This window comes from Capsella rubella, unplaced genomic scaffold (assembly GCF_000375325.1).
Source record: "Capsella rubella cultivar Monte Gargano unplaced genomic scaffold, Caprub1_0 scaffold_4, whole genome shotgun sequence".
Taxonomy (NCBI): Eukaryota; Viridiplantae; Streptophyta; class Magnoliopsida; order Brassicales; family Brassicaceae; genus Capsella; species Capsella rubella.
The window spans coordinates 11,187,832-11,210,745 of record NW_006238920.1 but is presented as its reverse complement, the minus strand read 5'-3'; the positions used below and the strand labels follow the sequence as shown (position 1 = coordinate 11,210,745).

The window sequence follows — 22,914 nt, the reverse complement described above, 5'->3', positions numbered from 1 at the left end:
CAAATTAGTTGTTCAACTTGGTACAGTATATCGATTCTTGAAGTAAAGCCTCTGGTAAATTTGGTCTGAAGATCAATAACTTGCAAGTGAAATGATCAACTTTTTATATTCATAGCTACCGATATCTGTTAAACTTCATTGGCAATGGAAGCAGAATCCCAAAAAGAAACACATTAGAAGTTTCAGCGCTCACTAACAGGTAATGTAGCTTATCTATACCCCTAAACCCCTCCCCCTTTTCAGTAATCTATCATGAATCTTCTTTCTGAAGAGCAACATAGTTCAACGGTATCACGGCATTGCCTCGATAATCTTTGCCTCCAGAAATAGCAGAACGTCCAGGTGTACTCCCAATCCGTCGGCCAATTGGAGTTTTAGTCACATTGTCTGTGTTAAGACTCTGTCCCAATGGCTTCTTCTTTGCAGACTTTGAACCATACTTTGCTTCTTTTTCTGTAGCAAGCTGACCTTGTAGTCGTTTCTGATCCTGTTATGCAAAAAAAGTCAAATAGCTTTGTTCTGTTAACTCACTAACACAGTGAGCGTCTACAAATCTGTGGTTTTTTTTTAATTTGTTTTTGAAGACACATACTCTGAATTGACGCTTTTCCTCTTCTTTTTGAGCACGCATAACAATGTCTTCTTCCAGCATTTGTAACAACGGGTGCTGGAATTAAAAGACATTAATTATATAAGCTGACCTTAAAAGATAATTAAGTAAATGCATAGTTTAGTTACCTTATCACATAAGAAGGGGACTCCTCTTTCCTTTTCCCAGGCTTTCACTTTCGTGATCAGAACATCAATCATCACTTAGAAAGGAAAACCAAGAGGATTATTATCATCTTACGACTTATCAGTTATACAACAGATTACGTATGAACATCAACTGGCCTTTTAAGGGGAGTAGGCATCACAAAAAGCTTCAAAACATTTTACTTGCTTTGAATCAGGCACTGCTACTACATTCACATTCTACTTACCCTAATAAATGCAAGGAAATACACCATATATTCTCAACAACTAACAATGAGTTGTCGGGTTTTGGCTGGAACCAATGCTTAAGTTATAGCGTACGTTCAAACAACTGTGACAGCCAAAAAGAAACCCCATATCTCCTTGTTGCACTGCTAAAAACTAGGTATGCATTTAGAGAAAATAAAAAATCGTGGCATATAAAAAAAGTATTATTGAAACTTATCTAAAGGACTATCAGTTACCAAGTATAGTTTCCAGACAGCATCATTGTAAAATCAAACCTACTTGCATTAACCAAGTAATAGTATAAAGACTCACCAGGAATTTTGCTGATAAGGCTCCTCGCTTTCTCTGCTCGTTTCAAGTTTTTGTGCGCTCCTCTTACAGCACTGAAGCGGTTTTCATCCTGATGAGGCGAACAATTTGAAGAGATAATCAAGAAGACATATACGAAGCTATTGATAATTTCTAACGTTAAAGCCATAAGAGAAAAATAGACACTCTTCGGAGATAAAGTGCTTCTCTCTAATATATATATGTATTGACTGTGGTTAACCTTAAACTTGATAACTCTATATTTTTATCAGGTAAACTGGTAACATTCAGTCGTTTCTTGGCCTATCTTCAGAAAAGACAACTTTCATACAGATTGTGGAATTCACCTTTTCATAGTCATCAAGCCACTTTTCTTCCTCCTTTGAGTGCTTCCACTTATCAACTTTGTCCAAAATTTCCTTTCTGCTTAAAGCTTCCTCTTTTGCCTTCTCGATCTGACCATCTATGCTTGCCAGGATATCCGACAGATCACCGTCACCTGCCCAGAAAAAAATAGGAAGGTATCTTTTGAATCATATTACTAATCGCATCAGTAACTTAGCAATATGTGAAACCATGCCATTCGCACTCAGTAAACTAAGTTCTGCAAAGGTGTCTCATGACGCATCTTAGTTACAAGTCGAGGAGAAAACCATTGGGTTAAAAACTACAAATGGTCAAAGATGGAGTAACGACTAGCAATATTGGAGAATATATCTTATTTAGTATAGTCAATATCTTGAAAGAGAGGAAGAGAGGCTACCATTTTTTTTTCAAAGATATTTCATAATGCTCTAACTGAGATGTACAAGCAGTATAAGTTTGGAAGCCAAGGAAAAGGAAAACACTACACTGCCAAACTGAAGTACTAAATTGATTAATTGATCCACTCAAGCAGAATGTGTATCGTACCAGATTCAATGAGGTTGACAAGACTCTTTCTTGCAGCATCACTATTGATGTCCATATGATTCCCTCTGCAGATCTCTTCTAGCTCACACTGCCTCTTAAACACCAGTTCCTTCATTTTGCTGGACTTCAGGGCATTTAGTCTTTTCACTTCATCTTCAGCCTATGCCAAAAAAGATTAGATTTAAGGAAAATATAGTTACTCGCTATTTGAAACATATCAGGGTAGATGATAATGCTAAGGTAACCAAAATAAAAACATGATCAAGTACCTCTCGGACAATGTCCAGACCGAGACATCCTTTTTTCAAGGCATCATCAGATGGACCAAAAAGTAAGTTACTGCAATGGTCAAATCTTCTCCTCTCATCCATAGGTGTTTCCATTAGGTTCCACAACTCTTGCATGCTTCTTCCCAAACCTTGTAGCTGAATAAAAAACAATTTTAAGGTATCAACCATACTAGCTGTGGTTTGCTTTCATGGGGTTTCAAAATTCATTTCCGTGAAAACTGGTGCAAGGTTTAATAAGAGGTACCAATAAAATGGCAATTCATAATTGAATGCTATTGTGCTCAAGTGCAGTGATAAGACATGAAAAAACACATAATATATATACTAAACCACCAAAGATCTTGACTGATGTTCTGACCTGCAAGTAAGTGCACAGAAATATATTTTTTAAATGTCCTAAGTGATACTAAATTCTACAGAATGTCAAACATATGCTCAAAAGCTTGTTGTGGAAGCTACATATTGATCTCTAGACTATGCAAAAATCAGCAGCATTCAGATGACTCCTCAAATAATTGCACATATGTAATATCTGAACCAAAAGTGTAAATAAGTTAACGAGCTCATATGTGCACTCTATCAGGATAACAAAATTAGTAAATATGTTGAAAAGTTTGAAAGTATATTTTTTATCACCTTAAGCAACCTCTCATGTTTCTCCTCCTTCAGAGACTTTACAAGTTCAGTTAGCTTAGCAAGAGTATCATTGCTAATGCTTTTCGAATGAGTCATTGAAAACTCGGTCAAGCTGCTATGAACAGTACTCAAGGCCTTTGAGAAATCAAACAACATAACCTCTGACAACTCATGGACAGCACTGATATAAGAGTTTACTTTCTGCAGTCGAACAGCCTGATATTGAAATAAAGAAGATAAGCACAAAACCAGAAACATTTTCAAAAAAATAGGTGTAGATATAAATGTAAACACCTTTTCATTGCGAAGATCCTGCAGATGTGCTCTAAGTTCATCCAGCTTTCTTTGTGTCAAGTCACTTTCATCAATCTCTGGACCAGAACTCACAGGGTAATCATTTCCCGCTATGTTAGAAGAGATCTCTGCTATTTGAGTCAGTGTCTCAGAGAGTTCTTTCCTTCGCAGGTCCTTTTTCATCAGTAGATCTTCCAGAACAGGCTTTACAGTGGATATCTGCTCCTTCAAAGAGCCTTCTTTCTTCTCAAAAAAAAAAATAATAACATATATAAGACAATCATCTATGTTCTCCATGAAACAAACATGGAGTGATGCTAAGAGTACCATACCCTTGGAAACGAAACTTTTTCACCAAGTGCAGACATGAGACTGGCAATCTCAGCTTGAGCTTGAGCTAACGACCTCTGCAACTCAGCTCTGTACTTACGAGTTTTTTCAACCTTTTTGTTGTATATATCCAGACATTCCTGCTCAAGTTCTAGCAGCATCTTATCCCTGTCGTTGTAGTTTTCACCAATCTCATCCCATATTATCTACACCAGAAAAAAACAGTTGTAAACATCAAAACCACCTGCTCAAGTAGTGTTTAAGTAAGAATCAACAGAAACACACATGCTCAATTGCTACACAATATAAAAAACATCCTCACCAGTCATCATTAGTGGTATCCTAATCCTAATTTCGATTATTGCTCAAATCTGAGCTAGCAAGTGAGTTGATTCAACAAACAAGTGAAACAAACGAGGCTAACTAAGAAATGCTTCATACTAAAACCAACCCAGGACAAAATTAGAGTACAGCTCTTTCACAGGAAAACCTAGAAGCTGCAAGCAAATGTAATCGCTGAGGCATAATTCGGCAATTCAACGTCAACGAAGGAAAAATTGAAGCGAGAATTGACAAATTGGCCTGGAGCCGAATCTAGCAGACAGTGACGACAAACATAAATAATCCTAAATCAAATTCGATATTCAATTGCGCTACGGAACAAACCAATGAACCATGGGAAACTCAAATCAAAGGAGATAGAGACAATCACAATCGAAATTTCGTGAAAAAATCTGGAGAAAACGAAGAAGTTACGGAGAGGGGAATCAAAGAACCTGCAACTCTTGGAGAAGGGAAGTGCAAGTGGTGGTTGAAGACGGAGGCATTTCTGTTACCGCCGCCGGCGCCGAGTACGTTTGGTCAGAAACCCTAGAAGGTGAAGGCTTATCTGGTTTAAGTGTGAGAGACTTCGTTTCAAGGGCGAGAGAGTGAGAGAGAGCAAACGTCGATTTTGGAAACAAATGATTTTGGCGGTAAATTAGAATTTTAGTATCCCTCTCGAACTTTGTGCACTGGCAAAGTCCAAATGTTTTGCAAATTTTTTTATTTTTTTTTGGCCACCAAAATGTTTTCCAATTTGTTATCTTCTTTGCTAAAATTTCTACGAAAAAAAAAAAGAAATTAAAATCCCAACATTTAAAAACATGTATTTACGTTAAAAATTTATTTATTTATTTTTAAAATCTATATCTGATTTGCAATTTAGGTGATTACTAACCCTAGTAACTTTCGTGTATACATTAGTTGCTTATAAATATCTCCAATATTTTTACTTAGATTTGATTTAATTTCTGTTTGATTTTTTTTTGTGAAAAAGCATATCCCAAAATTAAATTAAAACTAAATAAAAATATTTTGATTCAGATATAAAAGGTAGGTTAAACGAAATTATTCATTTTATTTTATTAAACAATATTCTCATTGTATAAAATTAGCTTCAGTTCCCACAATTTTGTTTTTATGAATGTATAAGATGGGATGATAATAAATATTTATTCTGCATCAGTAACTTTTTGTTTCTTATTTTTGTTAGTTTTTCGAAACCTTTAAACAAAGGCCTGTTTGTAGTTTTTAATAATTGAAGAAACTAGTAAAACAATTAGTTGGTCCAAAAAAAACACGAATGGAACAAAAGGTTTACTAGGTTATCGGCCCATTATATAATTGGGCTTAACGTAAGGCCTATTCAAAAAATGGAAACTAGAAGAAAAAAAGAAATTAGAAGAGTAAAAAGGAAAAAAAAAACAGCAAGAGCCGTAAGCTCAAATAGTTTTAACTTTATTTAAGTCTTTGAGAGTTGAGACGACGACAAAGACACACCAACCAAAAAAAAGTTGTAATCAAAGGCTTTAAAGCTTTTCTTAGGATTAAAAGGAAACGTACACACTTGAGCAATTTCTTCACTCATCCATTCCTCTTCCTCTTCCTCTCTCTCTCTCTCTCTCTCTCTCTCTCTCTCTCTCTCTCTCTCTCTCTCTCTCTCTCTCTCTCTCTCTCTCTCTCCTTTGCGCTTTTCTCAGGTTTCTCCGCTCTCTCTCTTCTTCCTTTGATGCTCACAATTTGGATTCCTTTTTACAGATCGATCCGATACCCTTTTATAGCTTCCATTGCTTTTAATTGATTTCCCACACACAAAATAAGATCAAACCCGATCTTCATCTTCCAACATCGCTCTTTTTTTTTTCAATTTTTGTGCAATTTGGTAATTAGAATTTTCGATATTTGGCTTCTCACTTCTGGGTAGTGTTTTAATTTTGTTACTTTTTCGTATTCAATGAAATTGCGGGGAAAAAAAGTTCAGTTATTTTTATAACTTCCCATCCTAAGTTGTATTCATCTTCTTACTACGCAGTAGTTAATAAGATTTTTTTGGATGTTTCAGGTTCACATTTCTCACTGATTTGGATATTTCTGCAACGATGGTGTCGGCGAACAGAGAAATGGCTGTTTACTGTTTCGACACTTTGGTCTCTCACTACAACAATGAAGAGACTCCTCCACCTGCCTTTGAAGAGGCCAATCAGTACGTTTTTTTTTTAGGTTGTCTTATGACATGCAAGTTTTCATCTCTCTCAAAGTGTGCGTTTTTTTTTAATTATTTTGGCTTCTCTTTGTCTGAATTTTGGATAGAGAAACCTTTTGATTCTCTCGTGTAAGCGTCTTCTTCTATGGGATATTGATTACAATGTAGAATCGTATGGCTTGATCCTTGTGAAACATCACTTAATATTCTCAGGATATTAATTTCGCAATCGGCCTTAAGACTTAGAGAATCACACTGTTTATCTAATGTTCAGAGACTGTATTATTTTTTGTAGTCCATTGTTTGTTACTTGGAAGAAAATAGTGAATGGTGGGGAGCCTCGATTGCGTGGATGTATTGGTACACTGGAAGCACGCCGCTTGATCAGTGGCTTCAAGGATTATGCCTTGACAAGGTAACTTATTCTCCTTCTATAAGGATTTTTCTTTTCTTCGTTTCTCCTATTCTACATCTCTTTTGCCTTTAAATGATCCCTTTTTTCTTTTCAAGTTAGTTCCCCCTCAACTTTACTATATTCATGTCTTCTTAAGTCTGAGATATTATCTATTAACAACTTTGTTGATTTTGTTTTTCCTGTCTCTTTTGCTTTTGTTATAGACTTATATTGTACTTTGTGTTGTTTGGTGCTTAGAGGGAACACCACTGGTGTAAGCTAGACTACAGAGGGATAAGCATAAAGTGATACACATGTACTATGTTTGCGTACCAGTTCCTTGTCTTGTTAATCGAACATAGACAAATATAGTATTTGTCTATGTTCTATCTTTTTCGAAGTGTTGTGTCTATGGTGAGCTTGAACAGCAATTGAAATACAGTGAAAGCAAATCAAGCTCCAACTTTCTGTAAAAGAAATCAGTAATTCTGTTTTCAAAAATTTGCATATATAAGTAGGTGCAATTCCTATAGCTGATTTGTTTTTCTTCCTCATGTCATTGGTTGTAAATGCTTGTGGTGCCTTTTTTTTTTTATGCTGATTTTTTAAAAAGCCACTAATTGTTCTATGCAATATTGCAGTGCCTTGAGAGACCGCAGGTTCCCACCGATACAGGCCAAAGAATTGCCATTTCTGCAATGTACAGTGTCTGTCCTGACTGATTATGAAGACGCAGAAGATTACCTTGATTGGGAGGTATTCTCTTTACTCTTTGTTTACAATGTGTCAGTCGTGCGAAGAGTATCAAGTTGTGTATATTAAGCATATAATTGCCAACAAGGAGTGCATAGTATGAATACTCATTTATAAACCTTGGGATGTCCTTTATCTCATTTTATTTTCTACTCAGTTAACTGCTCTGCTTTGCTAAACACAGTGACATTTTGATTTGGAGGCAGAGTAGATTTTGTTTGTTGAATCCTTCTACATATTCTTCGTTGGTGATATTTTTGTGATCTCACTCTGAAGGTAGGAAAGCACGGTATAATCATTGAGTTTACTGAACCTGAGACTAACACAAAGCGAAACGCCACATATCTGCCTGAGGTGCCAGCTCATGAAGGTACCATCTTCTTGATACAATAATTTCAAGTACTTGAAGCTATTTGCGGTGTTTATACAACAAAGACTTGTTTTATTCACAGGCTGGACAAAGATAGAGGCAATTGATTCGCTGGTGCGTAAAGCAGGATACAATGGTGTAATAACGGAAGCAGTGCGTAGGCGAATCCATTTAACGCGTTACCAAAGTACATTATTCAGCATGCATTATAGCGAATACCTTTCGTATGTGAAGGCGACAAGGAGCGTTGGCCCGGGTATTAATGGGACCATCAAGCCCGCCTTTGCCTGATTTGCACCAAAAACAGCTGCAAATGGATATGCCATTGATTGTGGTTTGGCTACCCCTAATTTATCCTCTATCTGTCATTTCTAAATTGTCTGGCTCTCATAAAAGAAACGAGACACTTCGACTTGGCTGTTTCACAATTGTAACATTAACTTAATAACTTTGATCTCTCTCGCTCTCTCTCTCTCTCTCTCTCTCTCTCTCTCTCTCTCACTTTATTCCTCTTAAGTGAAACTATGTTAACAAATCGTAGACTTAAACTTGAGTTGACTTTGTTGATAATTAAAATCAAATTTGGAGGTTATATTGGTTAATAAAGAAGTACAAGCGTATTTCGTCAGAATTTGCAAAAATTGAGGGTCTTTTCTGATATATTTGCATATTTAATTTAAAATCATGAATCGTTTTAGGCATGTGCTCATTCTTTGGAGTGGACGCAACCGTATCGTACCAATCAGACGTATTTTATTCTCCCACCTGATTTGAGCTTTTCCTTTCTCTTTCGAACTCTCCGTCACTTCCATTTCGTCTTTTTTAAATTGAATCTTCTGAAAGCTGCAGATCTCTGGATTCGAGAAAAGCTTGAGCTGTCCGGAGTATGGCGGAGGAGAAATGGGTGGTGATGGTGACGGCACAGACGCCGACGAATATCGCAGTGATTAAGTACTGGGGAAAGAGAGATGAGGTTCGGATTCTTCCCATTAACGATAGCATTAGCGTCACGCTTGATCCGGAGCACCTCTGTACTCTCACCACCGTTGCTGTTAGTCCTTCCTTTGATCGGGATCGAATGTGGCTCAATGGCAAGGTACTTGCTCTCTTCATTTCCTTTTAAGTTTCAGAACTCATCTTTAAATCGTCTCTTAAGCTTTCAGATTCGTATGAATGTTTCTCTTGGATTATGAAATAGACTCAGGATAAAATAGTTTAGCTCGTGATTTATATCTGAGTCTTGTTGGATTTTGTTGATGGCGTTTTTGATTTCATGCTAGTATAGGAAATCTCGCTTTCTGGAAGTAGGTACCAAAATTGCTTGAGGGAAATTCGAAGTCGTGCGGATGATGTTGAAGACAAAGTTAAGGGTATCAAGATTGCGAAGAAAGATTGGGAGAAACTGCATCTACATATTGCTTCTCATAACAACTTCCCTACTGCTGCTGGCTTAGCATCTTCAGCTGCTGGTTTTGCTTGCCTAGGTACTGTGGTTTTTCTCCCCGTTTATTGGTCACATGGTCTGTTTCTGAATGATTGAAGATCGCCTTAAGGTAGGACTAGACAGTAACATTCATGAAAATGAAGGTGGATTTTGTTTTGTTGGATATATGAACTTTTATACACTCTCCGGTCGATCTTTTTTAGCATAGATTCTATAGATAATACACAATATCTCCCTCTTTTTATAATGTAACTGAGAGATCAGAGAGAGCCACAATATAGTTTCATGCACAACCATATAGTTACATGGCTTTCTTCTCTTTATCCTTCATCTTCCTTCTAGATCTTTATCTTTCTGCATATTTTAGCTTGGAATTGCTCAAATTTATTGACATTGATCCTGGTTCTTTCCCCCAGTGATGAATGTTTTTCTGGATTCCCTAAGTCGATCTTTCTTTTGGAAACTGCTGAATGTAGTATATAACAGTTGCTCTTGGGTACAGTTTTTTCTCTTGCCAAGTTGATGAATGTAAATGAAGATCCAAGCCAACTTTCTGCTATAGCAAGGTATGACTTCCGTTACCTAACTCGCACTTTCACTCTTACTGGTCAGTTTTGTATCTTCCATGTTAATTATACTAAGTTACTATTATTCTTCTTCTCACATTGACTATGTAATTTTATAAGTTTCCATGTTGATATATGCTTTTGATTTGAATTATCTGTAGTTAGACGTTCCTCTAGAGATTAAGAGGTTCCAGTATATATGGTTATAATGTCATTTCTCCATGTAGGCAAGGTTCAGGAAGTGCTTGCCGTAGTTTATTTGGGGGATTTGTCAAGTGGAACATGGGAAACAAAGAAGATGGAAGTGACAGTGTTGCAGTTCAACTGGTAGATGATAAGCATTGGGATGATCTTGTTATCATTATTGCTGTGGTATGGAGCTTAAGTATTTTTATTCTTAGCGCATTTTTAAGCATTTGTGTGGCTCAGTATTGATCTACTCTTCGTCTTCTATATTATGTGGGTCTCTAATTAACTTTTTGTTACACTCTCTTGTCTCATGATATGAATGAAGGTGAGCTATACAACCAAGTATATTTCAGCTGTTGTTAACAATATGATCTGACCTCTGTGATAATACTATTGTTTTTATGTGACTCTTTTTTCTTAACTCATCATCTTGTGTTACATGCAGGTTAGTTCACGACAGAAGGAAACAAGCAGCACCTCGGGAATGCGTGAGAGTGTTGAGACAAGTTTGCTTTTACAGCATAGAGCAAAGGTATGTTCCCTTTTTGATTTTTTTATTACAGTCTGTATCACTTGAAATAACTTTTGCTGGCTGGCTGAATGTTTTTGGTTGTGCTTGCTTATCTTCAAAAATGAAAATATTTCCCTCAACTTCATGCTCTACTTTATGTTCTCCATAGGAAGTTGTCCCAGTACGGATATTGCAAATGGAAGAAGCTATAAAGAATCGAGACTTTACATCTTTTACAAAATTGACGTGTACAGACAGTAATCAGTTTCATGCTGTTTGCATGGATACGTCTCCACCCATATTCTACATGAATGATACCTCCCACAGGTATCTCTTTCTCTTCTTTGGTGTCTTTTGCAGTCATTTTCTGCTTTTAGCTATCAATGTCGTGGTTTTGATTGCAATCTACTAACTGATAATGCCAGGATAATAAGCTTAGTTGAAAAGTGGAACCGTTCTGCCGGTACACCAGAGGTATGTATGAATGCTTACTCCATTTCTCAAAAGCAAGCATCAAGTTTCAAAGGGGTTTCTAGTTTCTAATCTTAATCTCATTTTCCTGTACAGATTGCTTATACATTTGATGCAGGCCCAAACGCGGTCCTAATTGCACGAAACAGAAAAGTAGCAGTTGAATTACTGCAGGGGTTGCTCTACTGCTTCCCGCCTAAGCCTGACACAGACATGAAAAGGTATGATAGGAAGTGTAATTGATTTATTTGATTGATTTAATTCCTGACTAATAAAAATGTTGCTTCGCTACTTTGTATAGTTATGTACTGGGCGATACATCGATTGTAAAAGAGGCAGGCTTGGAAGGAGAGCTCCCACAAGGAATTAAAGACAAAATTGGAAGTCAGGATCAAAAAGGTGAAGTGAGTTATTTTATATGCAGTAGACCTGGGCGAGGTCCTGTGGTGCTTCAAGACCAAACTCAGGCACTTCTCGATCCTCAAACTGGCCTCCCCAAATAACCATTTATATGTCTTGTTATTACTGCAACTCTGAGATCTACAACAGCTTCATCTTTTGTTTTGCCAGCTCCAACTCTTGTCCTAAGAGAGAACTCATCTGAATCGTTTCCAAATTATTTGTGTTTACATACAATTCTTCTTTATCAGGTGCATCGAAATGCTATACGTAGATGCAAAAAGAAACAAACAATATTGTAAACGAATAAGATCTTGATGCTAAATCTGAATGTATCATTCAAATACAGAACAGACCGGATCAGAGGTCCACTCAAGTCCATAATGTTGTCACCAAAACCACAGTTGTTGTAAAAGCAAAACCAACTTAATGTAGCTATCATTCTGTACTATGCCCAAAGCAGTGTTACAACCATAAATAGCATCAAAGCCAGACCAAGACATATCCCAACAAGTGCGCCAAAAGCCTGTCAAAAGCAATGCATCCACAAGTTAATCACTCTTTCATCACCATCATCATCTATCTACATATGTATTACTCAGTAATTTTGGGTGCCTCACTTTTCCCTGACTTTCAAACTTGCATTTTACTGTAAACCACGACAATCCTCTATCAACAATAGGTGCAAGTGCGACTGCCCTGCATCCATCAACATCCATCAACATTCTTCATGACAATACGAAAGGTTTTAATTACTAGTTTACTACTGCATCATCATGATCTGGCAGGATACAGTTTAACAGCTTACTCAAAGGCATCTCAGACCCATGAAACTATAATGAGAGCATAATGATGTTCTTAAGCTACAGAGAACTAACTGAGTAAGAAACTTATATTAGCCACATACCCTCCGATTCTGATGAGCTTAGTAACTTGGCTTCCAGCCCAGACCATGGCCATCACTTTAAGAAATCTGCATGCAACATGAATCTTTCACGTCCATTTAACGCTAGGAAATGCTGAAAAATGTTCCATACCTCTCAGCCGCAGCAAGATAACCCATTTTTCCTGGTGCTGGGGCCACATAAAACCTATTTACATATAGATAATCGTCATTGTTCTGGCTCACGTATGTTATGATGGAGAACAATGTTCCTGTAGCTTTACAGTCAAAATTATATTCTACTCACCAGACCAAGAGGAAAGCTGTGGAGTAATAGACCGTATTAAGTAACCCATAGGATAATATTCCAGAGAGTCCATATCTCTTCAACTTCTTGAGAAGCCTGCAATATTTGCAGCACATCCAGGAGGGCAAAATCATCAAAAGGAAAAGGAAGAGATATTGCTAAAATGTTAATTCCCCAATATTTCCTTGCAATGCATATTTCAATCACATTGAACAGAACCGGAATCATCTTATCTAATATTTGGACAAACCACATCCGAAATACAAATGAAAGTTTCATGATCACCACAGAAGTGGAAACCCAAGTAACTCAGGCAAATATTTAAACAAGAGGCAGAAAACATTTTTAAGATTCATTATGGAAAGCAAAGATAACATTATACGGCAATACTCAGTTATCTGTGGAGTCTTGAACAAAACATATGAAACAATGAAGTAGTCTAACATGGTAGCCACAGTCATATTCTTACTCACAAGCGTCATTACAGAGGCATAGAAAAGTATACAAAAGCAAGAAATTAGTATATTACATACTCTTCTGAAACGAACGGATTTTTCCTGCTTCTCTCATTCTTATCCAACACTTCACCTAGAAAATGTAAGAGAATACAGTGTCAAAACTCAAATCAATAACAACCAGAGAGTAAAAAAGATACATAAACTGAGTCGTTGATGTAAAATGACAATACAAGAATACCTTCACCATAAGAGGGCTCAGCCTCAGCATCAGCTTTATCTGAAGCCTGAAAAAGAAGTACAAACAAAGAGATAGTCACAGCTCAAATTCGAACACATCAAGTATTCACTGAAATTCTCAATAACAATAAAACCATTCAGGGAGATAAAAATACCAACTTTGTGTCTAAAAGAGTTAGCCAATCGGTGACTATGGTGTACTACAGAGAAGCGATGTGGTAGCAGAGATTGAGTGCGCTTCCCATTGGCGGGGAGGCTGAAGTTAAGGAGACGACACTTCTGGAAACAGAGCAGTAAGATTACTAATTTAGCTCAAAAATCATGGTTTCGTGAGAGCGAGAGACAAAAACGAGTACCGGCGGGAGAAAAAGAGTTAAACGGTAGACGCCGGCGACACTCATCCGGCGGTGTTGATTTTTAATGTAAAAGATGTCGCAATTATCGCCGGTGTGAGATTTCGTAAATTTTACAAAAAAATTATAAAAAGAGAATTTTTTAATTTACATAAACCGAACCTGAACCGGAATCTTTAAACCGAGTCTATATATAACCAATTCACTTCAAGAGTCAAGGCAAAGGATACGTGATTAATCTCATTCTCAAACTTATTTTCGTTTTTTTAATAACTGAGAACAGAGAAGGAAGCAGAGCAAAGAAAGAGTAACGAAGAAGAAGATGATGATGATGATGATGGAAGAAAAAGCTGAAGATCGTAACCACAACCTGACCCTCGATGACATTGATCTCTCTCTCCTCCGTCTCACTTCCCCACCTTACGACTACTCACCCTTCTTATCCGCCGATGAAATCACCCCTCCGTTGAAACGCGCCTCCCCTGTTTCCGACGATTCCGATCAATCCAAACGAAGAAAACTCTCCCCTAAAGACTCGATCTTTATCACCTCTCCTGTTCTCTTCACTTCCCCGGAGAACCAATCTTCATCTGTCCATGACCCGACTCAGTACACGAACCTCACAAGCCCTGTTTCGGAGAAGCAAGATACGACGCCGTCTGCTTCTGATACAGAGGTTTGTTATATTTACTTTTAGTCTTTCTTTGTTCTCTTCTGGTTTTAACTAATGCTAACCAAGAATCTTGAATCGTTTTGGTTAAACAGACGATGAAGAAGGTTAGCAATTGCGTAGAGGAGATGAATCATGGAGAGACTAACTATGCTTATGAGGTCTGATGTTATTCTTTAATCGTTCTAGTTTAGTCTTTAATATCGCAATTACTGGTTGGTTTTTAACAAGTTTACGGTGATATTTCATTCATAAATCGCAGAAGGAGCAAGAGGAAGTGGAAGAAGAAGAAGAAGAAGAAGAAGAAGATTGTGGAGGAGGGATGAGGATAGAGAGATCTGGAGATGGGTTTGTAATTAGACTCAAGTGTAGTTGCAGACAAGCTTTTAGGGTTCTTTTCTCTGATCATCACCTCTACTTCAAGGCTCTCTAAGCTTCACATGCACTTTTGTGTGGTGTGATTGATTAAGTACTGCTTCTTCTCATTTGTAGCAACGTTTTACTTCTTTCTCTTTGTTTGGAGTAGTATGGAGACTTTTGTAAGATTTACAATAATCTGTACAGATAAATGTGCAATGAAATGTTTATAGTAAGAAGCAAGAACTCGTTATTTTTTTTTTGGAAAAGGATATGCAAAAGGTTACAATGAGTCAAAAGCCAATATCTTAAATTTTCTTATAGAGACTTAATTAATCTCCTCTGAAAATTAGAAGAGAGACCCAACAAAGCGTCATTTTACAGCCAAAGCAAATTATAAGAAACTTTGTCTCGTTACTGAATACAAGGACACTAGTATAACCAGCTAAAACCACTATTTTACCACATGCAAACACAATTTAGTAACAGACCTTAAAGCTTTGGGGAAAGAATTTTATAAGCCTTTTAGTAAGAAATGTCTTTGCTGATTGTGCGGTGGCTCCGCCCAAGAATTTACCGATCAATACCGTGGAACCGCCACTTCAGCCGGATGATCGAGTGTAGTGTAATGCAATATTTTTTTGCGTGTGTTTTTGCTAACAAAATATGTTTTGTGTTTTGAAACTTAACTATTTTATTTCTTTTTTTTGTTTGAACCAAAAAACCATAACCATTTTCAAGATAAAAAAATTGAGCATTGAGCATGATAGATAAAAAAAAATGTCAGAAGTGGGATTTGAACCCACGCCCTCTTTCGAAGACCAGAACTTGAGTCTGGCGCCTTAGACCACTCGGCCATCCTGACGTTGTTGACAACTTGACTATGATATTTATCATCTAATCAAACTGTTATCTATGCTTTACCAATACAAATCTTACCATATACATTAGACTAGACTAGGCTATAGACTCAAAAAAAAAAAAAGAGAGGCCAAGTCTAATAAATGATATCAAAAGAGTATCTGAATCAATCAGTAATGTCGAAGCAAAGCAAAGCTTCATTGCCACAAGGAAACCGCTTCGCGTTTGTCAATCTTGACGCCTGTATCACTGTATGGCTTCTCAGATCGTCACAATCAAAGTTCTTGAGCGTCTCAAAGCAAAGTACTTTATATACCTTCAAGAATCTTCCGATAGCTAGAATCTATGACATTTTCATCAGCTATAAAGATTTGATGTTTGATAAGAGTGAATTGATGCTGATACTCTGCTTAGTCCATGAGAATGTTTTGATTTTGAACTAAATTTGCAGGTATGGTGATCTCTACACAGAGAAGAATGTGGCAATAAGTGGGATTCGCATGCTGGACCAGGAGGATATCTTCAGTACGTCACATATATTATGACGTCTCTTGGATTTGTTCGTCAATCTTTTGACGTTGTTGTTAACGGCATTGAGCAAAGCATCATCCAAGCTCACGAAAGCCTTCGTCCTGGTTCTGCTTTTGTCAATAAAGGTACATTTACAATCTTTTCTTTGTTTCGAGTTATTATTTTTGTGTGTGTGGGTAGCTTTAGAGGAGTAAATATAAGTACCTATTGGTAGCTTTAGAGGAGTATATATAAGTATGACTTTGAGAAAGAAATGACCAATAGGTAGCTTTAACAGGTTTGCTACTCAGGACTTACATTTTTGATATACCAACACATAATCTTCAGTACCAGTTCAGGCTCAGTCTTGACAAGGTCTAGAAGAGATCCCGATTCAAGCCTCATAAGTAGATATTGAACCCCAACATCCAAAGCAGCTCCTTGGATCTTTTTGTAGTGAAGAGTGTTTTCTGTATAAGTTGTGCCATTCAGCAACCTTTGGTTCAAAGATAAGATACTGAGACACTCTGAATGATCCAGCTTCATAGAGCGTATAATTTCTGCTGCAGCGATGTCACAGAGATGAGGGATGTCATATGTAACTCCAGCCTTGTAGAGGGACTTGCTGTGCTTTTCAAGAAGACCCTGAGGAATAGTACCAGTTCTCGTGTATAAGAAGCTCAAAAATGTATCCAGCTCTTCAAAATTCATATCTGGAACAGTGAGCGACTCCTCACCACTTGCCAACATTCCTTTCACCACAGTCGATCTTGCTCGTAAGATGAGCTTGTGAGCCTTTATCCCAGGGGAAAAGCTATCCGCACTTCTCACTACGATATCTGAGAGGTAACAGGCTTCTTTTACCTCACTTAGTCCATCCATGAAAGCTTGTTCAGCCATTTGAAAGCTCTGCAGGTAAAAACAGAGATCAAAAGAAGCAGAGAAGAGAGGGATCAAAGAATTAAAACATGGAACAAACAAAACAAGAGCAATGAAGATCAAGTCAGAAAACTATAACAAGGATCCCGTAAATACGAAACCTAAAAATTTAACATTATGGAGTTAAGGCCAGTTTCAAGTAAGAACAGCTTAGGAAGGTTTGCATCATCAGGGACGAGAACAGAGAATTGTTGGAATCGAAGGCCAAGTTCTAACAAACTTATCAAAATTAGACTCGAGTACCTTGATAGCTGCGTTTCTTTGGCGCGACGAAAACCAAAAGACACCAAAGCCCTAGCTCTGTTGAATCGATACGGAGAGAAAAAACAAAATCTCGTTGACGGAGATGGGTTTATTCCTAATCGCCTTATTGGGCTTTGTCCAACCCATGCCCGGCCCACTAATACTATATAAAGGCTAAAAATAATACAGTATTGTCTTTTTGTTTATTATTATTTCTACCCGCTCTATGAACGGAACACAAAGCTCTCTTCCTGAACCCTCTTTTATAACACAACATCGGCGTTGGAGACGAGACGACAACCAAATCTGATCCTAGTTATTCCGAGACTAGAATACCACCATTATATTATTAGTCCTCGCTACTAGCTAGTCCATGCTCTCAATCCCAATGATGAGTTTTTAGTGTGTTGTACGGCAACATGAGCTTATGAAAGCGCACACACACACACACATGTGACCATATTGGAGTCCTTGATTGAATCGAATCAAACATCCTGTCATAAAGTGCCTTCTAACATGAACAATATACCTCATTTATCAATGAATCATTTGGACCTTTCAATCATTCATTGAACTCTCTATTTCAAACAAGGTCGGAGCTTTGATATAATCTCATACACATTAAAACCACTATTTTAACACATGCAATTTTTAGTAACAGACCTTAAAAGCTTTGGCAGGAACATTTTATATAGGGAGCCTTTTAATTAATAATTGATTAATTTTGAATCTTTGACTAAAAGGTGGTGCTCTTTTTCTTTTAATTTCTTCTAGTATTAAACAAGTAGTAATGCGTTATAAATTGCTCCCGCTGGTGTTTGATGCTTATTATCAGCTGCTGCACGCGCTTTCAAGCGCCGTCGTCAATTCGTATCTCTGTCGTCCGCCGCCGTAATCACTCCCAAACACATTCGTTTTGTTGCTTCGCCCACGAGGTCTCTCTCTCTCTCTCTCTCTCTAAAAATGGAGGAATCTCACACATCTGTCCGTATAAAGTTTTTCCCTTTTTTACTCTCAGAATAGCTCTTCGTCCCAAAATCAAATGGAACAGTCTAATCTATCTGCGAACACTGTGATGGATCATCCTCGAGCTCTCACCGATAAAATAACCCAAATTCGCATCGCGGGTCCTTCCAAATTTCAGGTCTTTCCCACTCTATCTCGGAATCTATGTTCAAGTTTTTCTTTTCGTTCTCAAAGCTTAAAACTTTTGTATCGTTTCGTCTCTGCGAATTTTGTAAGGTAATTGCAGACTTTGATGCTACATTAACGAGATACCGAGTCAATGGACTTCGAGGCCAGAGTATGTTCAAACACATTTGATCAATTGTAATCTTCTCTTCTCACTAACCAAATTCAAGTAACAGCTGAAACCTTTTATATATAGCCAGCCATGGCCTCTTGCAGCAAGGAGACGCATATTACGATGCTAAAAGGCAAGCATTATATGATCACTATCATCCTCTGGAGATTTCTCCTGTTATTCCCATTGATGAGAAAACCAAACTCATGGAAGAATGGTATCCTCTTCTTCTTATCAATCACAAGTGCATTGTCTTGTTGTCCTTTGATACTCTAATTGGAAGAAGAAAAAAACTGAGGAACTTTTTGTTGTTTGTGATGAGGTGGAGTAAAACTCATGAGCTTCTCATTGAGGGAGGTTTAACATATGCCGCAATCAAGAAATCTGTTGCCAATTCCTCCATAGCGTTTAGAGAAGGTGTGACTGAACTTTTTGAATTTCTGGAGGTAAAGAAGATTAATTAGTGTTTATAATTATATTTCAATGGTGAAAGAAACAACTATTATTGTCTTACTTGACCTTATTTGCAATCTGATTCAGAAAAAGGAGATCCCAGTTCTTATTTTTTCAGCAGGACTTGCTGATGTCATTGAAGAGGTGACTCTAGTTAATTAGTGTTACTATCCAACTTCTGGTGTCTCTATGATGAATATGCTTTTGTTATATTCTCACTTTCTGACCAGGTTTTGAGGCAGAACCTTCATAGAACTTTCAAGAATGTAAAGATTGTATCGAACAGGATGGTGTTCAATGATGATGGGCAGCTCGTGTCTTTCAAAGGTATATTTGGTTGGTATTTCATCATTCATTTAAGCGCATTCATCAACTCACATTTGTAACATTTCTTCTGGAAAACTGAAATCTCTCTGGGAAATTAGTACTAAGCAGTCTGTTTACCCTCTTACAATACAGGAAAGCTAATTCATGTGCTAAACAAAAACGAACATGCTTTAGACATGGCTGCTCCACTTCATGATCAACTTGGTGTTGACACTGGTGAGGAAGATGAAGAAAATGCAAACATGAAACAACGAACAAACGTTTTGCTTATGGGAGATCATTTGGGAGATTTGAGGATGTCTGATGGATTGAATTATGAGACTCGAATATCTATTGGATTTCTGTGAGTTTTTCTTTTCTTCTGTTTCGCTTCTTCTCTGTTTTGGTCTTCTCTAACTATTTCTTATTTCTCCAGGAACGATAACATTGAGAAGAGTCTTGAGAGCTACCGTGAGGCCTTTGATGTTGTTTATCTTGTAAGTAACATAAGCAATTTATAGGTTTGACTTAATCACCTGGGAATTTGCTAATCAATATTTTATGTCTTGTGGGTCTAAAAAAAGAATGATGCACCTATGTGGGGAGCTCTGGAGCTTGTTTCTCAGTTGTTCTCAACAGAAGCGAGTTAGCTACATTGCCTTTGAGGATTTAGTTAAATGCAAGATTCTTTCTTTAAGTTGATGAAGACATTTCATGTCTTGTTTTAAGATTATACAGAGGTACCATTATTGTGTTAAGAGAGTTAATCTAATGATTAAAAGGGTATTGTCGTTCCATGAGTTCAGATTAACTTTTTGTATTCAAACATAATAAAATGAAATTTGTATTCCCAGATAGCTTCTTATTATATGTATGGTGTATGTAAACATATACAGTCTAAAAATATTTGCTGCAAGAAGCAACACAGTAAAAATAAAATGTAAGATCCGAAGAGTGAAGAGAATAAAAGAAGCAATTGGGTACTAAGACCATCAGTGCCCTCTTTATGTAAAGTGTAAACTAGAGAACAAAATGTGATATGTAGCATTATGACTCTCATCCAAAAAAAAACATCCTACTATATAGTCATTACAAAGATATAAGATGTGCAAGAAACCGAACATGGACTTAAAAAGCTACGCATATATAGCTTTTCATTCTATCAGTCCCCGGACACAAATGACTTCTGCTCGTAGTACTTTTTCTCACTAGCTTCCTTTTTCGCATTACGTTTCTATATACATACAAAATGAATTTGAGTGAGACATTCTTCAAGTGAAGCAATAAGAAGAAGAAGCAAGGAAAACAAACTTGCCTGATATGCTTCATGGTTTGCTACAATCCTCCTGATGATAGTGGAAGTTGTGATATCAAGAGGGCTTTCTAGAATTTGGAATATGCCCATGCTTATTGGTACAGCATAAGGATTATCTTCCTCCTGTCAAAATCATCAACCAAATTCTCAGAAAACACAGCTCGTTCTATTTAACCTATTAACTCGCATGTGAATCTTGTCTTACCTTCTGAAAATCATCGCTCTCTGCTACTGTCCCATGAACAACCAACGAAATGTCAAATGTGGTTATCTGCCATATTCAAATCATTGTCAACAATTGCGTTTCTTGAAAGCTATTTGGATATTACTTGGAAAAGTTCTTCGACGCTTACCGTATCTTTAGACACTTCCCATGGAGCACCAATGATCACCTCATCTACATAGCGGCATGCCAGAACACTTAAACTCCTTTCATGGAGATTCATGATTGGACGATGCGTTCCTCTTTTAGCACTGCACAGCAACATATAACAAGCACAATTTGGTCAGACGAAATTAAGCAGAGATGCAATTACGCACATCAAAACTTCTCAAGTATTAAGGTAGATACAAGAATGACGACAACAAGTATTCTTTTGCCTAAATCTAACACATCAACACCGAGACATGAAAACAGGAACGATAATGTAATAAAATCTGAGACGATCAATTAAGAGACTGCCAAAATGGAGCTTATAAACCTGACAGTCTGGTCATTATGTATTCCAACAAGAAGAAAGTCTCCAAGCTCTCGAGCACGTCTGAGAATCTGAACAAATTGAGTAAATCAAGAACAAGAATTAAATTGGCGAATAAACCTGGACATATTAAACCTATGATCTAACTTAGACTACTGCATCGTCTTCATAGAAGAAGAATTTGATGCTGGACCATATTGTGATTATATTGTGTAAATAGCTGTTCGGAATCATAGCTTATATATTAAAACTTCCAGTCCTCAAATATAAGCGTAATTGTATGCTCTGTGCACCAAATTAACTTAATATACCTCAACATGGCCAGCATGGAATAGATCAAAAGCACCATCTATGTAAATTATGCGTGCATCAGGTCCTGGCCCCTGTCATCATAAGCATGCAAAACTTGATAAACTTCAGATACAAATTGAGAAGGAGAATGAAAAAAGAAGTAAAATGACAAAGGTCTATGTTATGTGCCTGAGTAAGATAACTGGTAGACCCACAAGTATACAATACATAAAATATGAGGACACAAGGACACTCTTAAAAATTGCATACCTTGCCATTGGAGAACTGAACAATCCTGCGGGAAGTAGGAAGAAAGTGAGAGACACGAGTACCAGAAGAACCTCCGTCCTCAAACTTCGGGCTACTATGGCCATGACTAAATTGCCTTTGCAGAGAAGAACGACTATGAGTGTCACTAACAGATCTTTCTCTTACACAGAGAAGCATACGACCTGCACACAGATGGCAACCCGAAAATGTTAGAGACCTGATGTGATTACACATTCCAAAGATCAGCGGATGCGAGCTAAAATGAAATAGGAAGGGACGGTGTGAGATTACCGACGATATCAGTGCTAGAAACTCCTTCGGTACGCTTAATCTGCTTGTAACGACCAGCCTTCTTAGCAAGTGCATAAGCATCAGTTCCGTCAGGAAGAACACAGGGATCATCCCCATGGATGATGTAATCGATATCATACTCATCGAACAATTTCTTCATAAATTCTTCGGTAATAGCGTAAGGAGCATCAGATATGACTTCATCGACCCATTTGACAGCCTTCACCATTGTCATTCTGAACAAAACAAGATCAAAATCGAACAAAACGCGAATCGGAATTACGAGGAAGAAAGAATTGTGATATCGCGAGAGAGATAGAGAGACCTCTCGTGAAGAGGCGTAACAGGAGGTCCCTTGTTAGCTATGATTTCTTCGTCGGAAACAACTCCGACCACCAATTGGTCACCGAGAGCACGAGCTTGTCGAAGAGCGTTGCAGTGGCCATAGTGCATCATGTCGAAGCAACCATCCATGTAGACGCGAACAGGCTTGCGTTTTCTCAAAATGCGCCATGGAGAAGACAAACCTAAACCTAATCCCAACGGAAGCTCGCCTTTAAGGAAAAGATGGAGGAAAGAAGCTCCGACGGCGAACGCAGCTCCTCCGGCTATACAACTTCCGACGATCTTCTCTTTCTCCCAAACCATTTTTGCTTACAAACAGAGAATTTTTCAAACTCTCTCAGATCTTTTTTTGTTTTGGGTTTCCTTCACATTTCCAGACGTCTCAGATCTCTCTCAGACGTTCTTCTCTTTGGAACTAGAGACTCGGAATCAGAATCCTATTTTTCCC

General features: G+C 37.5%; 8 protein-coding genes and 1 non-coding gene across 14 annotated transcripts; 4 read left to right on the top strand and 5 right to left on the bottom strand.

The window, feature by feature from the left end:
* Positions 1–76: 76 nt before the first annotated feature.
* LOC17888347 (65-kDa microtubule-associated protein 5) lies at positions 77–4,671 on the bottom strand. The gene is made up of 11 exons (XM_023783875.1): positions 4,532–4,671; positions 3,758–3,961; positions 3,426–3,668; positions 3,132–3,347; positions 2,475–2,630; positions 2,206–2,365; positions 1,641–1,792; positions 1,297–1,384; positions 739–812; positions 593–667; positions 77–487 (listed from the first exon to the last, which is right to left on the bottom strand). Exons 1-11 carry the CDS (start codon positions 4,580–4,582, stop codon positions 251–253), a joined length of 1,656 nt encoding a protein of 551 aa, XP_023639643.1. The 5' UTR covers positions 4,583–4,671; the 3' UTR covers positions 77–250.
* A 1,049-nt stretch (positions 4,672–5,720) lies between these two features.
* On the top strand, positions 5,721–8,264 carry LOC17889710 (uncharacterized protein At2g38710). Of its 3 annotated transcripts, none has more exons than XM_006294920.2 (6): positions 5,721–5,776; positions 6,139–6,279; positions 6,575–6,694; positions 7,315–7,429; positions 7,703–7,796; positions 7,879–8,264. In XM_006294920.2, the coding sequence occupies exons 2-6, from the start codon at positions 6,176–6,178 to the stop codon at positions 8,085–8,087; spliced, it is 642 nt and encodes a 213-aa protein (XP_006294982.1). In that variant the 5' UTR covers positions 5,721–5,776; positions 6,139–6,175; the 3' UTR covers positions 8,088–8,264. The 3 variants fall into 3 exon arrangements, with proteins under 3 accessions (XP_006294982.1, XP_023639400.1, XP_023639401.1); XM_023783632.1 differs by lacking the exon at positions 5,721–5,776 and adding an exon at positions 5,783–5,958; XM_023783633.1 differs by lacking the exon at positions 5,721–5,776 and adding an exon at positions 5,783–5,996.
* Positions 8,265–8,499: 235 nt separating this feature from the next.
* Positions 8,500–11,626, top strand: LOC17888883 (diphosphomevalonate decarboxylase MVD1, peroxisomal). 2 transcript variants are annotated; one of them, XM_006294243.2, is made up of 10 exons: positions 8,500–8,544; positions 8,646–8,892; positions 9,082–9,280; positions 9,743–9,806; positions 10,034–10,178; positions 10,441–10,527; positions 10,676–10,833; positions 10,932–10,980; positions 11,074–11,198; positions 11,279–11,626. In XM_006294243.2, the coding sequence occupies exons 2-10, from the start codon at positions 8,683–8,685 to the stop codon at positions 11,478–11,480; spliced, it is 1,239 nt and encodes a 412-aa protein (XP_006294305.1). In that variant the 5' UTR covers positions 8,500–8,544; positions 8,646–8,682; the 3' UTR covers positions 11,481–11,626. The 2 variants fall into 2 exon arrangements, with proteins under 2 accessions (XP_006294305.1, XP_023639399.1); XM_023783631.1 differs by lacking the exon at positions 8,500–8,544 and having other exon boundaries at positions 8,574–8,892.
* Positions 11,627–11,675: 49 nt separating this feature from the next.
* LOC17888215 lies at positions 11,676–13,709 on the bottom strand. 2 transcript variants are annotated; one of them, XM_023783634.1, is made up of 9 exons: positions 13,618–13,709; positions 13,421–13,540; positions 13,263–13,308; positions 13,100–13,154; positions 12,567–12,662; positions 12,414–12,467; positions 12,284–12,349; positions 11,997–12,075; positions 11,676–11,902 (listed from the first exon to the last, which is right to left on the bottom strand). In XM_023783634.1, exons 1-9 carry the CDS (start codon positions 13,660–13,662, stop codon positions 11,825–11,827), a joined length of 639 nt encoding a protein of 212 aa, XP_023639402.1. In that variant the 5' UTR covers positions 13,663–13,709; the 3' UTR covers positions 11,676–11,824. The 2 variants fall into 2 exon arrangements, with proteins under 2 accessions (XP_023639402.1, XP_006293388.1); XM_006293326.2 differs by having other exon boundaries at positions 13,421–13,537; positions 13,618–13,701.
* Positions 13,710–13,903: 194 nt separating this feature from the next.
* LOC17889162 (bromodomain-containing protein DDB_G0278469) lies at positions 13,904–14,848 on the top strand. Its single transcript, XM_006294973.2, has 3 exons — positions 13,904–14,290; positions 14,380–14,445; positions 14,547–14,848. The coding sequence occupies exons 1-3, from the start codon at positions 13,937–13,939 to the stop codon at positions 14,715–14,717; spliced, it is 591 nt and encodes a 196-aa protein (XP_006295035.1). The 5' UTR covers positions 13,904–13,936; the 3' UTR covers positions 14,718–14,848.
* Positions 14,849–15,422: 574 nt separating this feature from the next.
* TRNAL-CAA lies at positions 15,423–15,506 on the bottom strand. Its single transcript has one exon. It is a non-coding gene; the product is annotated as a tRNA-Leu (tRNA).
* Positions 15,507–16,315: 809 nt separating this feature from the next.
* On the bottom strand, positions 16,316–16,912 carry LOC111831108 (putative BTB/POZ domain-containing protein At2g40440). The gene has a single exon (XM_023784643.1). It carries the CDS (start codon positions 16,910–16,912, stop codon positions 16,316–16,318), a length of 597 nt encoding a protein of 198 aa, XP_023640411.1.
* A 1,082-nt stretch (positions 16,913–17,994) lies between these two features.
* LOC17888485 (7-methylguanosine phosphate-specific 5'-nucleotidase A) lies at positions 17,995–20,067 on the top strand. 2 transcript variants are annotated; one of them, XM_023783694.1, is made up of 10 exons: positions 17,995–18,129; positions 18,213–18,338; positions 18,437–18,497; positions 18,582–18,714; positions 18,820–18,943; positions 19,038–19,094; positions 19,181–19,277; positions 19,410–19,620; positions 19,693–19,753; positions 19,841–20,067. In XM_023783694.1, the coding sequence occupies exons 1-10, from the start codon at positions 18,016–18,018 to the stop codon at positions 19,904–19,906; spliced, it is 1,050 nt and encodes a 349-aa protein (XP_023639462.1). In that variant the 5' UTR covers positions 17,995–18,015; the 3' UTR covers positions 19,907–20,067. The 2 variants fall into 2 exon arrangements, with proteins under 2 accessions (XP_023639462.1, XP_006295950.1); XM_006295888.2 differs by having other exon boundaries at positions 18,044–18,129; positions 18,218–18,338.
* A 153-nt stretch (positions 20,068–20,220) lies between these two features.
* LOC17888511 (ethanolamine-phosphate cytidylyltransferase) lies at positions 20,221–22,904 on the bottom strand. Its single transcript, XM_006293412.2, has 9 exons — positions 22,447–22,904; positions 22,122–22,357; positions 21,831–22,012; positions 21,581–21,652; positions 21,273–21,340; positions 20,925–21,045; positions 20,777–20,842; positions 20,572–20,694; positions 20,221–20,490 (listed from the first exon to the last, which is right to left on the bottom strand). The coding sequence occupies exons 1-9, from the start codon at positions 22,767–22,769 to the stop codon at positions 20,419–20,421; spliced, it is 1,263 nt and encodes a 420-aa protein (XP_006293474.1). The 5' UTR covers positions 22,770–22,904; the 3' UTR covers positions 20,221–20,418.
* Between the last annotated feature and the right edge of the window lie 10 nt (positions 22,905–22,914).